Here is a 15,827-nt window from a genome sequence, read left to right as displayed (position 1 = left end):
TAATGCAGGGGAGGCACTGAGAGGACTGTGTGCGGTGACTGGGATAATGCAGGGGAGGCACTGAGAGGACTGTGTGTGGTGACGGGGAAAATGCAGGGGAGGCACTGAGAGGACTGTGTGCGGTGACTGGGATAATGCAGGGGAGGCACTGACAGGACTGTGTGCGGTGACTGGGATAATGCAGGGGAGGCACTAAGAGCACTTTTGTGGTGACTGGGATAATACAGGGGAGGCACTGACAGGACTGTGTGCGGTGACTGGGATAATGCAGGGGAGGCACTGAGAGGACTGTGTGTTGGTGACTGGGATAACACAGAGGAGGCACTGAGAGGACTGTGTGCGGTGACTGGGATAATGCATGGGAGGCACTGAGAGGACTGTGTGCAGTGTCTGGGATAATGCAGGGGAGGCACTTAGAGGACTGTGTGCGGTGACTGTGATAATGCAGGTGAGGCACTGAGAGGACTGTGTGCGGTGACTGGGATAATGTAGGGGAGGCACTAAGAGAACTGTGTGCGGTGACTATGATAATGCAGGGGAGCCACTGGGAGGACTGTGTGTGGTGACTGGGATAATACAGGGGAGGCACTGAGAGCACTGTGTGCGGTGACTGGGATAATGCAGAGGAGGCACTGAGAGGACTGTGTGCGGTGACTGGGATAATGCAGGGGGGGCACTGAGAGGACTGTGTGCAGTGTCTGGGATAATGCAGGGGAGGCACTGAGAGGACTGTGTGCAGTGTCTGGGATAATGCAGGTGTGGCACTGAGAGGACTGTGTGCGGTGACTGGGATAATGTAGGGGAGGCACTAAGAGAACTGTGAGCGGTGACTATGATAATGCAGGGGAGCCACTGGGAGGACTGTGTGTGGTGACTGGGATAATACAGGGGAGGCACTGAGAGCACTGTGTGCGGTGACTGGGATAATGCAGGGGAGGCACTGAGAGGACTGTGTGCGGTGACTGTGATAATGCAGGGGAGGCACTGAGAGGACAGTGTGTGGTGACTGGGATAATACAGGGGAGGCACTGAGAGGACTGTGTGCGGTGACTGTGATAATGCAGGGGAGGCACTGAGAGGACTGTGTGCGGTGACTGTGATAATGCAGGGGAGGCACTGAGAGGACTGTGTGCGGTGACTGTGATAATGCAGGGGAGGCACTGAGAGGACTGTGTGCGGTGACTGGGATAATGCAGGGGAGGCACTGAGAGGACTGGGTGCGGTGACTGGGATAATGCAGGGGAGGCACTGAGAGGACTGTGGGCGGTGACTGGGATAATGCAGGGGAGGCACTGAGAGGACTGTGTATGGTGACTGGGATAATGCAGGGGAGGCACTGAGAGGACTGTGTGCGGTGACTGGGATAATGCAGGGGAGGCACTGAGAGGACTGTGTGCGGTGACTGGGATAATGCAGGGGAGGCACTGAGAGGACTGTGTGCGGTGACTGGGATGATGCAGGGGAGGCACTGAGACGACTCTTGTGGTGACTGAGATAATGCAGGGGAGGCACTAAGAGCACTCTTGTGGTGACTGGGATAATACAGGGGAGGCACTGAGAGGACTGTGTGCAGTGACTGGGATAATGCAGGGGAGGCACTGAGAGGACTGTGTGTTGGTGACTGGGATAACACAGAGGAGGCACTGAGAGGACTGTGTGCGGTGACTGGGATAATGCAGGGGAGGCACTGAGAGGACTGTATGCGGTGACTGGGATAATGCAGGGGAGGCACTGAGAGGACTGTGTGCAGTGACTGGGATAATGCAGGGGAGGCACTGAGAGGACTGTGTGCGGTGACTGGAATAATGCAAGGGAGGCACTGAGAGGACTGTGTGCGGTGGCTGGGATAATGCAGGGGAGGCACTGAGAGGACTGTGTGCGGTGACTGTGATAATGCAGGGGAGGCACTGAGAGGACTGTGTGTGGTGACTGGGATAATGCAGGGGAGGCACTGAGAGGACTGTGTGCGGTGACTGTGATAATGCAGGGACGGCACTGAGAGGACTGTGTGCAGTGTCTGGGATAATGCAGGGGAGGCACTGAGAGGACTGTGTGCGGTGACTGTGATAATGCAGGTGAGGCACTGAGTGGACTGTGTAAGGTGACTGGGATAATGTAGGGGAGGCACTAAGAGGACTGAGTGCGGTGACTATGATAATGCAGGGGAGCCACTGGGAGGACTGTGTGTGGTGACTGGGATAATACAGGGGAGGCACTGAGAGCATAGTGTGCGGTGACTGGGATAATGCAGGGGAGGCACTGAGAGGACTGTGTGCGGTGACTGGGATAATGCAGGGGAGGCTCTGAGAGGACTGTGTGCGGTGACTGGGATAATGCAGGGGAGGCACTGAGAGGACTGTGGGCGGTGACTGGGATAATGCAGGGGAGGCACTGAGAGAACTGTGTGCGGTGACTGTGATAAAGCAAGGGAGGCACTGAGAGGACTGTGTGCAGTGACTGGGATAATACAGGGGAGGCACTGAGAGAACTGTGTGCGGTGACTGGGATAATGCAGGGGAGGCACTGAGAGAACTGTGTGCGGTGACTGGGATAATGCAGGGGAGGCACTGACAGGACTGTGTGCGGTGACTGGGATAATGCAGGGGAGGCACTGAGAGGACTGTGTGCGGTGACTGGGATAATGCAGGGGAGGCACTGAGACGACTCTTGTGGTGACTGAGATAATGCAGGGGAGGCACTAAGAGCACTCTTGTGGTGACTGGGATAATACAGGGGAGGCACTGAGAGGACTGTGTGCAGTGACTGGGATAATGCAGGGGAGGCACTGAGAGGACTGTGTGTGGTGACTGGGATAATACAGAGGAGGCACTGAGAGGACTGTGTGCGGTGACTGGGATAATGCAGGGGAGGCACTGAAAGGACTGTGTGCGGTGACTGTGATAATGCAGGGGAGGCACTGAGAGGACTGGGTGCAGTGACTGGGATAATGCAGGGGAGGCACTGAGGACTGTGGGCGGTGACTGTGATAATGCAGGGGAGGCACTGAGAACTGTGTGCAGTGACTGTGATAATGCAAGGGAGGCACTGAGAGGACTCTGGGCAGTGACTGGGATAATGCAGGGGAGGCACTGACAGGACTGTGTGCGGTGACTGGGATAATGCAGGGGAGGCACTGAGAGGACTGTGTGTTGGTGACTGGGATAACACAGAGGAGGCACTGAGAGGACTGTGTGCGGTGACTGTGATAATGCAGGGGAGGCACTGAGAGGACTGTGTGCGGTGACTGGGATAATGCAGGGGAGGCACTGAGAGGACTGTGTGTGGTGACTGGGATAATGCAGGGGAGGCACTGAGAGGACTGTGTGCGGTGACTGTGATAATGCAGGGGAGGCACTGAGATGACTGTGTGCGGTGGCTGGGATAATGCAGGGGAGGCACTGAGAGGACTGTGTGCAGTGTCTGGGATAATGCAGGGGAGGCACTGAGAGGACTGTGTGCGGTGACTGGGATAATGCAGGGGAGGCACTGAGAGAACTGTGTGCAGTGACTATGATAATGCAGGGGAGCCACTGAGAGGACTGTGTGTGGTGACTGGGATAATACAGGGGAGGCACTGAGAGCACTGTGTGCGGTGACTGGGATAATGCAGGGGAGGCACTGAGAGGACTGTGTGCGGTGACTGGGATAATGCAGGGGAGGCACTGAGAGAACTGTGGGCGGTGACTGGGATAGTGCAGGGGAGGCACTGAGAGAACTGTGTGTGGTGACTGGGATAATGCAGGGGAGGCACTGAGAGGACTGTGTGCGGTGACTGTGATAATGCAGGGGAGGCACTGAGAGGACTGTGTGTGGTGACTGGGATAATGCAGGGGAGGCCCTATGAGAACTGTGTGTGGTGACTGGGATAATGCAAGGGAGGCACTGAGAGGACTGTGTGCGGTGACTGCGATAATGCAGGGTTGACACTGAGAGGACTGTGTGTGGGGACTGGGATAATACAGGGGAGGCACTGAGAGGACTGTGTGCGGTGACTGGCATAGTACAGAGGAGGCACTGAGAGGATTGTGTGCGGTGCCTGGGATAATACAGGGGAGGCATTGAGAGGACTGTGTGTGATGACTGGGATAATGCACGGGAGGCACTGAGAGGACTGTGTGCGGTGACTGGGATAATACAGGGGAGGCACTGAGAGGACTGTGTGCGGTGACTGGGATATTGCAGGGGAGGCACTGAGAGGACTGTGTGCGGTGACTGCGATCATACAGGGGAGGCACTGAGAGGTCTGTGTGCAGAGACTGGGATAATGCAGGGGAGGCACTGAGAGGACTGTGTGCGGTGACTAGGATAATGCAGGGGAGGCACTGAGAGGACTGTGTGCGGTGACTGGGATAATACAGGGGAAGCACTGAGAGGACTGTGTGTGGTGACTGGGATAATGCAGGGGAGGCACTGAGAGGACTGTGTGTGGTGACTGGGATAATGCAGGGGAGGCACTGAGAGGACTGTGTGTGGTGACTGGGATAATGCAGAGGAGGCACTGAGAGGACTGTGTGCAGTGACTGGGATAATGCAGGGGAGGCACTGAGAGGACTGTGTGCAGTGACTGGGATAATGCAGGGGAGGCACTGAGAGGACAGTGTGCGGTGACTGGGATAATGCAGGGGAGGCACTGAGAGGACTGTGTGTGGTGACTGGGATAATGTAGGGGAGGCACTGAGAGGACTGTGTGCGGTGCCTGGTATAATGGCCAGTGTAAAGGTATCCTGAGTTGTGCCCTTCAGACCTGTGCTCTACATAATCCAGTCTCTGAGCTCTACCGACATTTCTGTGCTCCTCATGGCTTGGCTTTGGCTCTGATATGCATTGTGAGCGGTGAAACCATCTTTTAAAATCCAGTCAACTGAAAGGTGACTTACAGGTAATTATGGCCTCACTTTTAATGTCTGTTCTTTCCTCCTAAAGGTCATATATTTTCCAGAGGCGCTGGGTGAAGCTGGACGCAGACTATCTCCGCTACTACGACAGCGACAAGGTACAGTCAGGACTTGTTCAGGCGTCTTCTCATGGATCTTCATGTAATTACAATAAGTGTTAGATCCCTGTGAGGGTTCAATTGATAGAATACGCCATCACTGTATGATTTTGGGGGTCTGACCTTTTGGGGATCCCTCCAGCTCTCTGAATGAAGGGGTCGTAGAGCTGGGTTTAGGGGGTTCACACACAGGGACCATCTTAATGACCCTCAGATCAGTGGTGGCAGGTCAATACATGGTTGGACTGGGGGCATAGCTTTTTTCACCTTATTAATCACGAGACCTAAAGCATACTCAGAAGGCCTAATTACTATTCACTGAAGCCAATTAATATTCATAAGGCCTACTTAATATTCATGAAGACTACTAAATAGTTAATCTGCATAATATTTATGGAGATCAGGTATGGATTAGGGGTCGTGGTAAGGAGGTGTTCATATACTTTGTGTTCTCTGTAGGACATGTACTCCAAACGGCTCATTAAGACCAGCTGCATCACTAAGGTGGCCTCCACGGGGGACCAGAAATTCGAAGTTGCAACATCAAATCGCAACTTTGTGTTCCGAGCCGAGACGGACGGTGAGTAGACTTATCCGCTCGAGAGTAGGACCCACCCTGCGGCTCCTCAGTAATTTTTCATCTTTCATGGGCAGCGGAAAGAAACGACTGGATAAAAGTGATCCAGCGGGTCCTGGAGGACAGGAGATCCCAACCAGCCAGCACCTCGCTGCACATACCTGAGAACGTGGACAAGTGTGGGCTCCTGGAGATGAAGGGCTGTAAGCCAAAGCTGTTTGTAGTTGTGGCCACCGATAAAGTCTACCTCTACAAGAATGGAGAGGTAAGTATGGAGATAGATGTCAGTGCCCAGATAAATAATACCATATGTCGTGTCCGAGGAGCAGGCCCACAGCCGAGGAGACAGTGGGGTAGAGAAAGGCCTTGTCACAGGGCTCTACCATCGCCTCCAACTCGGGGTAGCTCGGGACCCGACCACGTTACCACTGGGGGAGATCACAGGGGTAGTAACCGGGGTTACCTTAAGTCCAGTTGTCACTCGTGATGCCATCGTTCCGTCCGCTGCGGCGGTTCTTCCAGATGAAATAAAGTAGTCCACACACAGGGTAACGTTCTAACCAAGAACCGGGAAAGGTTGGTTCCGTCCGTTTACTGGAAACTCTTGAACACAAACTCCAACAAGCAGTCCTGGTACAGATACAACAAGCCAAAGTGGTGCAACAGGGAGGCTTCATCAGAATATCCCACAGTCCAAGCAATCTGTGAAGCTTCTCTCCCAGCAAACTCTCTACAGGTCAACACTCACCCTCACTTTCTCCTCTTCTCGCTAAGCAGCGGGTCGTCTCACTCCCAGCGCTCATCAGAAGATTCCTAGGTTGGTTAGGTCCAGGTTGAGCACAAAGAAGTCGCTCGGCTTCTTCGACTTGTCCGGTGTCAGACTCTCCCAACTTCGACTGCCTTCCTTGCATTATTGCAAACACACATATATATATATATATATATATATATATATATCTCACAATCACATGACTACAAATGACACATACAAAACGATTTGTTTTCCAGACAGGACATACCAGACATTAACCCTCTCAGTCCTGCAACCATGCATACCATAAACAAGGCACTAACAAGACAATGGCATGAGACAGACCTAGAACATTATGGAGGGGCCCTACTAACCCTGGGCCACTACACTTACAACGCCAAATAAACACCTACATAATACCACCTAGTGCCCAGATAAATAATACCTACAAAACCTAGATAATACCATCCAGTGCCCAGATAAATACCTACAACACCTAGATAATACCATCCAGTGCCCAGATAAATAATACCTACAAAACCTAGATAATGCCACTCAGTGCCCAGATAAATAATACCTACAAAACCTAGATAATACCACCAGTTCCCAGATAAATAATACCTACAAAACCTAGATAATGCCACTCAGTACCCAGATAAATAATACCTACAAAACCTAGATAATGCCACTCAGTGCCCAGATAAATAATACCTACAAAACCTAGATAATGCCACTCAGTGCCCAGAAAAATAATACCTACAAAACCTAGATAATGCCACTCAGTGCCCAGAAAAATAATACCTACAAAACCTAGATAATGCCATTCAGTGCCCAGATAAATACCTACAACACCTAGATAATACCATCCAGTGCCCAGATAAATAATACCTACAAAACCTAGATAATGCCACTCAGTGCCCAGATAAATAATACCTACGACACCTGGGTAATACCACCCTGTGCCTATATAAATACCTACAACACTTAGATAATGCCACCCAGTGCCCAGATAAATACCTATAACACCAAGATAATGCCACCCAGTAGCCAGATAAAGAATGCCTACAACACCTATATAATGCCACCGAGTGCCAGCTAAATAGTACCTACAACACCGAGATAATACCACCAGTTCCCAGATAAATACCTACAACACTGAGATAATGCCACCCAGTAGCCAGATAAAGAATGCCTACAAAACCTAGATAATACCACTCTGTGCCCGTATAAATACCTACAACACCTAGGTAATATCACCCAGTGCCCAGCTAAATAATACCTATAACACAAAGATAATACCGCCTAGTGCCCAGCTAAATTATATCTATAACACCGGGATTATACCGCCCAGTGCCAATTTAATTCCTACAGCACTGATATAATGCCACCCAGTGCCCAGATAAATACCTACAACACCGAGATAATGCCACCCAGTGCCCAGATAAATACCTACAACATCGAGATAATGCCACCCAGTGCCCAGATAAATACCTACAACAGGGTTCAGTATTAGGTCCCACTCTGTTCAACATATTTATCAATGACCTGATAGAGGGGCTGCACAGCAAAATATCAATATTTGCAGATGATACAAAATTATACAAGATAATTAATACAACGGAGGACAATGTGCGGCTACAAACGGACCGAGATAAGCTATGGGATCGGGGGAGAAAAATGGGAAATTAAGTTCAATGTTGAAAAATGTAAGGTTCTGCACATGGGCAGGAGAAATGCATGTCACCAATATACACTAAGTGGGGTACAGCTGGGAAAAGGGAGATGGAAAAGGACCTGGGGGTACTAGTGGGCTGTAGACTAAACTGGAGTAACCAATGCCAGTCAGCTGCTGCAAAAGCTAATAAAGTCTTAGAGTGCATTAAAAGAGGTATAGGGGCGAGGGCCGAGAACATTATCCTCCCACTATATAAGGCACTTGTCAGGCCTCACATGGAATACTGCGTACAGTTCTGGTCACCGGTGATCAGGAAAGATGTTACAGTGCTGGAGGGGATTCAAAGAAGGGCAACTAAACTAATACATGGAATGACGGGACTGGAATACCCAGAGAGGCACCAAAACTGGTATTATTCACCCCGGAAAACAGACGGCTAAGGGGCGACCAAATAACTATGTATAAGTACATGAGGGGACGATACAAGGATCTCTGCCATGATCTGTGTATACCCAGGACTGCGACGGTAACAAGAGGACATCCGCTACGTCTAGAGGAAAGCAGGTTTCATCACCAACATAGAAGGGGATTCTTTACTGTAAGAGCAGTGAGACTATGGAACTCTCTGCCTGAGGAAGTGGTGATGGCAAAATCCATAGAGGAGTTTAAAAGGGGACTTGATGTCTTTCTGGAGAAGAAGGATATTATAGGATATAAATCTTAGGTTAATTGTTAATCCGGGTATACAGGCAGGTAGGAACTATTAGGGGTTGATCCAGGGAACAGTCTAATTGCCATTAGGGAGTCGGGAAGGAATTTTTTCCCCAAAAGGGCTAATTGGCTCCTGCCTCTTGGAGTTTTTTGCCTTCCTCTGGATCAACACAGTAGGATAGACAGGCTGGACTAGATGGACATTGTCTTCATTCAGCCTTACATACTATGTTACTATGAGATAATGCCACCCAGTGCCCAGATAAATACCTACAACACCGAGATAATGCCACCCAGTGCCCAGATAAAGAATGCCTACAACACCGAGATAATGCCACCCAGTGCCCAGATAAATACCTACAACACCAAGATAATGCCACCCAGTGCCCAGATAAATACCTACAACACCAAGACAAGATAATGCCACCCAGTGCCCGGATAAAGAATGTCTACAACACCGAGATAATGCCACCCAGTGCCCAGATAAATACCTACAACACCAAAATAATGCCACCCAGTGCCCGGATAAATACTTACAACATCAAGATAATGCCACCCAGTAGCCATATAAAGAATGCCTACAACACCGAGATAATGCCACACAGTGCCCAGATAAATACCTACAACACCAAGATGATACTACCAGTGCCCAGATAAATACCTACAACACCAAGATAATGCCACCCAGTAGCCAGATAAAGAATGCCAACAACACCAAGATAATGCCACGCGGTGGCCAGATAAAGAATGCCTACAACACTGATAATGCCACCCAGTGCCCAGCTAAATAGTATGTGTAACACTGACATAATGCCACCCAGTGCCGTGATTAAGTGGCACAACTCAGGGTACCTTTACACTGGCGAACTGTTAGGCGGATAAGCTCAAGACAACCGTCCCACGGCCTACTGCCCGTGTAAAAGCACCTCTAGATGTCATAGAATCATAGAATAATAAAATGGTAGAGTTAGAAGGGACCTCCTGGGTCATCGGGTCCAACCCCCTGCACAGTGCAGGATCACTAAATCATCCCAGACAGATGTCTGTCCAGCCTTTGTTGGAAGCCTTCCATTGAAGGAGAACTCACCACCTGCAGTGGCAACCTGTTCCACTCATTGATCCCCCTCACTGTCTAATATCTAATCTGTGTCTCCTCCCTTTCAGTTTCATCCCATTGCTTCTAGTCTTTCCTTGTGCAGATGAGAATAGGGCTGATCCCTCTGCACTGTGACAGCCCTTCAAATGTTTGTAGACAGTTATTAAGTCTCCTCTCAGCCTTCTCTTCTGCAAGCTAAACATTCCCAGATCTTTTGGCAGATCCTCCAGTTTGTCTGTCTTTTTTAAAGTGGGGTGCTCAGAACTGGACCCAGTATTCCAGATGAAGTCTGACTAAGGAAGAGTAGAGGGGGATAATGACCTCACGTGATCTAGACTCTATGCATCTCTTAAGGCATCCCAGAATTGTGTTTGCCTTTTTGTCTGCTGCATCACATTGTTGACTCATGTTCAGTCTCTGATCTCTTAGTATAGCTAAGTATTTTTCACATGTGCTGCTGCTTAGCCCAATTCCTCCCATTCTGTATGTGCTTTCTTCATTTTTCTTGCCCACATGTAGGACTTTGCATTTCTCCTTGTTAAATACCATTCTGTTAGTCGCCGCCCACTGTTGAAGATTTTCTAGATCTTTTCGAATCCTTTCCCTCTCTTCCCTAGTGTTAGCTATCCCTCCTAGCTTTGTGTCGTTGGCAAATTTGATCAGTTTCCCACCAATTCCATTGTCCAGATCATTTTATAACAATGTTGACCAACACTGGGCCCAGGACAGAGCCTTGTGGTCCCCACTTGATACATTCTTCCACTTGGATGTGCAGCCATTTATGACCACTCTTTGAGTACGATCACTCAGACAGTTGTGAATCCACCTAACAGTTGCCTTGTCAATCCCAGAATTGGTCATTTTCTCAATAAGTATGGTATGAGATACTTTGTCAAATGCTTTACTAAAGTCTAGATATACTATATCCACCGCATTTTCCTGATCAACCCAGTCGGTGATTCTGTCATAGAAGGAAATTAGATTTGTCTGGCATGACTTGTTAGTTACAAACCCATGCTGGCTCTGGTTAATTACTCCATTTTTATCCAAGTACTTGCATACATGCGGTTTAATAATTTGTTCAAGGATCTTTCCCAGTATAGAAGTCAGGCTCACTGGCCTGTAGTTTCCTGGATCCACCTTCTTCCCCTTTTTGAAGGTAGGGACAACATTTGCCCTTCTCCAATCTTCTGTGACTTCTCCTGTTCTCCAGGGATTTTCACAGATTATGGCGAGTGGTTCAGCAATTACCTCCGCTGCTTCCTTCAGTATCCTAGGATGTAATTCATCTGGACCTTGAGACTTGAATTCATTTAGGTTACCTTCACTCTGCTTATAGATAGCCTGCATTCTTTTATTCCCCCAGTAACACAGAGAAGATCAGTTGATGTTCCATCTACTTTCTGAGAGAAAACAGATACAAAATAGAAGTTTAAAAGTTCGGCCTTCTCAACATCATCTTAACCAATTCACCATTTTCATCCAATAGCATCTCTGACTTTTCTTTTGCTTTTGACCCCCAAATCCTTTTTTATTGCTTTTGGCCTCTGTTACAAGCCCCAATTCATTATTAGCTTTAGCTTTTCTGACACTTGCCCTACAGTTTCTGCAGACCACATTATATTCTTCTTTAGATATTCCCCCTATTTCCATTTGATAAACCTCTTTTTCTTCCTGTTTAACATGTGTACAAGTTCTGTGTTCATCCATCCGGGTCTCTTTAAATGCTTCCCATTCATCCTTCTTTTAGGGATTGGTAACGATTGTGCTTTGAGGATCTCATTTCACAATATTTCCCAACCTTCTGTCCTTAAGAACATCCAGCCATTGGATTCTTCCTCTCCTCTTTCTGAGTTCATTGAAATCTGCCTTTCTGAAATCCATCCTTGAGGTCTGAGTCTTCTCAGGTCTTCCTCCCCTTGTTATCCAACATCAAAGGATATCATGATCACTGCCTCCTAAGGTCCCAGCCACCCTTACTCCCTCAACCATTCCCTCCCTGTTGGTAAGAATTAGGTCCAAGATAGCCGATCCTCTTGTTTTCTCTTCCACCTTCTGGAAGATAAAGTTGTCAGCAAGAGCGGATAAGAATCTGTTGGATCCATTACTTTTACCTGAGAGATTCCCAACAAGTGTCTGATGGGTAGAATCTCCCATGATCACTATGTTGGCCATCTGAGAGCTTGGCCATCTGATGTAGAAGGAGTTCCTCCATATCTTCTGCTTGTCCAGGCGGCCTATAGTAAATGCCCACACTGGTGTCCTTTCTGTTCTCTCCTTGTATTCTTACCCAAACAGTTTCTACAGAACTCCCAGCTCTGAAGCTTGAATCTCTGTGGAGATGATGTTTTCCTAACATACAACACAACACTTCCCCCCCTTTTATTAGGTCTGTTTCTTATAAATACATTGTATCCTTCAAGCCTTGTATCCAATCATGTGTATCATCCCACCAAGTTTCCGTGATGCCGGTGACCTCATATTTCTCTTCCTGTGTAAGGAGCTCCAATTCTCCTTGTTTGTGCATTTGTGTAGAAACATGTTAGTTTGTGATCGGGGTCTCTTGTTCCTCTACTCGCCTTTTGAATTTTTTTGTCTTTGTTCTTTCTTTCCACTTCTAATAGCGAGGGTCTCAAATGTATTAATGGGCTGTATGTTTTTATATGGCCTTTCACTTCCCTTTCTGGGCCTTCCTGGCTTTTCACTTCACTTCCTGGCTAAATTGAAGAACATACCTGTGGTGGGGGGCATAGGAGGCACAAAAGTGTAGACCTGCCCAGAGAAAGAAGTGGTGGGGGAACAGGGGGCACAGATATGTAGACCTCCCCAGAGAAGGAGGCGGTGGGGGCACAGAGGGCACAGAAGTGCAGACCTGCCCATAGAACTGTAGGGTGTTTTGTTGACCTCCCTACCTTCCCACAGTGCGCCAGTGATCTTGTGTCCTCCTCTGTACATTGGTAATTCTTGTAATCCCTTACAGGACTTCTTGTCTGGTGTCGGGGTCACTTCTGTCGACATGAACCTTGGCAATGTAAAGGAAGTGGACAGGAGGAGCTTTGACCTGACAACACCTTACAAGACATTCAGGTGAGAAGCCCGTCTCCCAGGCAGATCCTCCTTATGCTCCTTATGTGCATTCCCTTCCGGGGACTTTGGACTTTCAGCAACACCTTTTAAGCCATTTGTTGACATTTACTGACACCAACATTCGCAGCGTGCATCACTCTTACTGCAGTCTGATCATTGTGTGTTCCCCCGTGTTACATGTTCTCGTCAGCGGCTGCACCTTTACCCCACCTGATCCTTACGTGCATCTACAGCTTTATTGCAGATAATGAGCAGGAGAGGAGCGAGTGGGTGGAAGCCATGAGGCAGTCAGTCGCCGGTGCTCTCTCCAACCTGGAAGTAGCCCACAAAATCTGGTCGGTGGATTCTAACAGACTGTGTGCCGACTGCAACGCCCCCCAACCGGACTGGGCCTCAGTCAACCTGTGTGTGGTCATCTGCAAAAAGTGCGCAGGTGAGAAAAAGATGGAGGACGGCAGGAAACCAGTATTATATACTGTATGCAGTCAAGTGTACAGGTCCATAGGGGGCAGTATTATAGTACTTATATTCTTGTACATAGGGGGCAGTATTATAGTAGTTATATTCTTGTACATAGGGCGCAGTATTATAGTAGTTATATTCTTGTTCATAGGGGGCAGTATTATAGTAGTTATATTCTTGTACATAGAGGGCAGTATTATAGTAGTTATATTCTTGTACATAGCGGGCAGAATTATAGTAGTTATATTCTTGTACATAGGGGGCAGTATTATAGTAGTTATATTCTTGTACATAGGGGGCAGTATTATAGTAGTTATATTCTTGTACATAGGGGGCAGTATTATAGTAGTTATATTCTTGTACATAGGGGGCAGTATTATAGTAGTTATATTCTTGTACATAGGGGGCAGTATTATAGTAGTTATATTCTTGTACATAGGAGCAGTATTATAGTAGTTATATTCTTGTACATAGGGGGCAGTATTATAGTAGTTATATTCTTGTACATAGAGGGCATTATTATTGTAGTTATATTCTTGTACATAGGGGGCAGTATTACAGTAGTTATATTCTTGTACATAGGAGGCAGTATTATAGTAGTTATATTCTTGTACATAGTGGGCAGTATTATAGTAGTTATATTCTTGTACATAGGGGGCAGTATTATAGTATTTATATTCTTGTACATAGGAGGCAGTATTATAGTAGTTATATTCTTGTACATAGGAGGCAGTATTATAGTAGTTATATTCTTGTACATAGTGGGCAGTATTATAGTAGTTATATTCTTGTACATAGTGGGCAGTATTATAGTAGTTATATTCTTGTACATAGGGGGCAGTATTATAGCAGTTATATTCTTGTACATAGGGGGCAGTATTATAGTAGTTATATTCTTGTACATAGTGGGCAGTATTATAGTAGTTATATTCTTGTACATAGAGGGTTGTATTATAGTAGTTATATTCTTGTACATAGAGGGTTGTATTATAGTAGTTATATTCTTGTACATAGGAGGCAGTATTATAGTAGTTATATTCTTGTACATAGGAGGCAGTATTATAGTATTTATATTCTTGTACATAGGAGGCAATATTATAGTATTTATATTCTTGTACATAGGAGGCAATATTATAGTAGTTATATTCTTGTACATAGGGGGCAGTATTATAGTAGTTATATTCTTGTACATAGGGGGCAGTATTATAGTAGTTATATTCTTGTACATAGAGGGCAGTATTATAGTAGTTATATTCTTGTACGTTGGGGGCAGTATTATAGTAGTTATATTCTTGTACATAGGGAGCAGTATTATAGTAGTTATATTCTTGTACATAGGGGGCAGTATTATAGTAGTTATATTCTTGTACATAGGGGCAGTATTATAGTAGTTATATTCTTGCACATAGGAGCAGTATTGTAGTAGTTATATTCTTGTACATAGGGGCAGTATTATAGTAGTTATATTCTTGTACATAGGAGGCAGTATTATAGTAGTTATATTCTTGTACATAGGAGGCAGTATTATAGTAGTTATATTCTTGTACATAGGGGGCAGTATTATAGTAGTTATATTCTTGTACATAGGGGCAGTATTATAGTAGTTATATTCTTGCACATAGGAGCAGTATTGTAGTAGTTATATTCTTGTACATAGGGGCAGTATTATAGTAGTTATATTCTTGTACATAGGAGGCAGTATTATAGTACTTATATTCTTGTACATAGGGAGGCAGTATTATAGTAGTTATATTTTTGTACATAGGGGGCAGTATTATAGTAGTTATATTCTTGTACATAGGAGGCAGTATTATAGTAGTTATATTCTTGTACATAGGAGGCAGTATTATAGTAGTTATATTCTTGTACATAGGAGGCAGTATTATAGTACTTATATTCTTGTACATAGGGAGGCAGTATTACAGTAGTTATATTCTTGTACATAGGAGGCAGTATTATAGTACTTATATTCTTGTACATAGGGAGGCAGTATTATAGTAGTTATATTTTTGTATATAGGGGGCAGTATTATAGTAGTCATATTCTTGTACATAGGGGCAGTATTATAGTAGTTATATTCTTGTACATAGGGAACAGTATTATAGTAGTTATATTCTTGTACATATGAGGCAGTATTATAGTAGTTATATTCTTGTACATATGAGGCAGTATTATAGTAGTTATATTCTTGTACATAGGAGGCAGTATTATAGTAGTTATATTCTTGTACATAGGGGGGCAGTATTATAGTAGTTATATTCTTGTACATATGAGGCAGTATTATAGTAGTTATATTCTTGTACATAGGAGGCAGTATTATAGTACTTATATTCTTGTACATAGGAGGCAGTATTATAGTAGTTATAATCTTGTACATAGGAGCAGTATTATAGTAGTTATATTCTTGTACATAGGGGGCAGTATTATAGTAGTTATATTCTTGTACATAGGAGCAGTATTATAGCAGTTATATTC

General features: G+C 46.2%; 1 protein-coding gene across 4 annotated transcripts in view; it reads left to right on the top strand.

Annotated features, from left to right (window-relative positions):
• ARAP1 (ArfGAP with RhoGAP domain, ankyrin repeat and PH domain 1) overlaps nucleotides 1-15,827 on the top strand; it is a 168,963-nt gene that overhangs the window by 91,620 nt on the left and 61,516 nt on the right. For all 4 annotated transcript variants that reach the window (XM_066588387.1, XM_066588386.1, XM_066588388.1 and 1 more), the window contains 5 exons: nucleotides 4,924-4,993; nucleotides 5,453-5,573; nucleotides 5,648-5,835; nucleotides 12,784-12,890; nucleotides 13,124-13,323. In XM_066588387.1, the coding sequence (XP_066444484.1) occupies nucleotides 4,924-4,993; nucleotides 5,453-5,573; nucleotides 5,648-5,835; nucleotides 12,784-12,890; nucleotides 13,124-13,323 (686 nt within the window). The remainder of the gene's footprint in view (nucleotides 1-4,923; nucleotides 4,994-5,452; nucleotides 5,574-5,647; nucleotides 5,836-12,783; nucleotides 12,891-13,123; nucleotides 13,324-15,827) is intronic.

This window comes from Eleutherodactylus coqui, chromosome 1 (genome assembly GCF_035609145.1).
Source record: "Eleutherodactylus coqui strain aEleCoq1 chromosome 1, aEleCoq1.hap1, whole genome shotgun sequence".
Taxonomy (NCBI): domain Eukaryota; kingdom Metazoa; phylum Chordata; class Amphibia; order Anura; family Eleutherodactylidae; genus Eleutherodactylus; species Eleutherodactylus coqui.
Note: the sequence above shows the minus strand (reverse complement) of the source record. Positions and strands in the feature narration are given on the sequence as shown.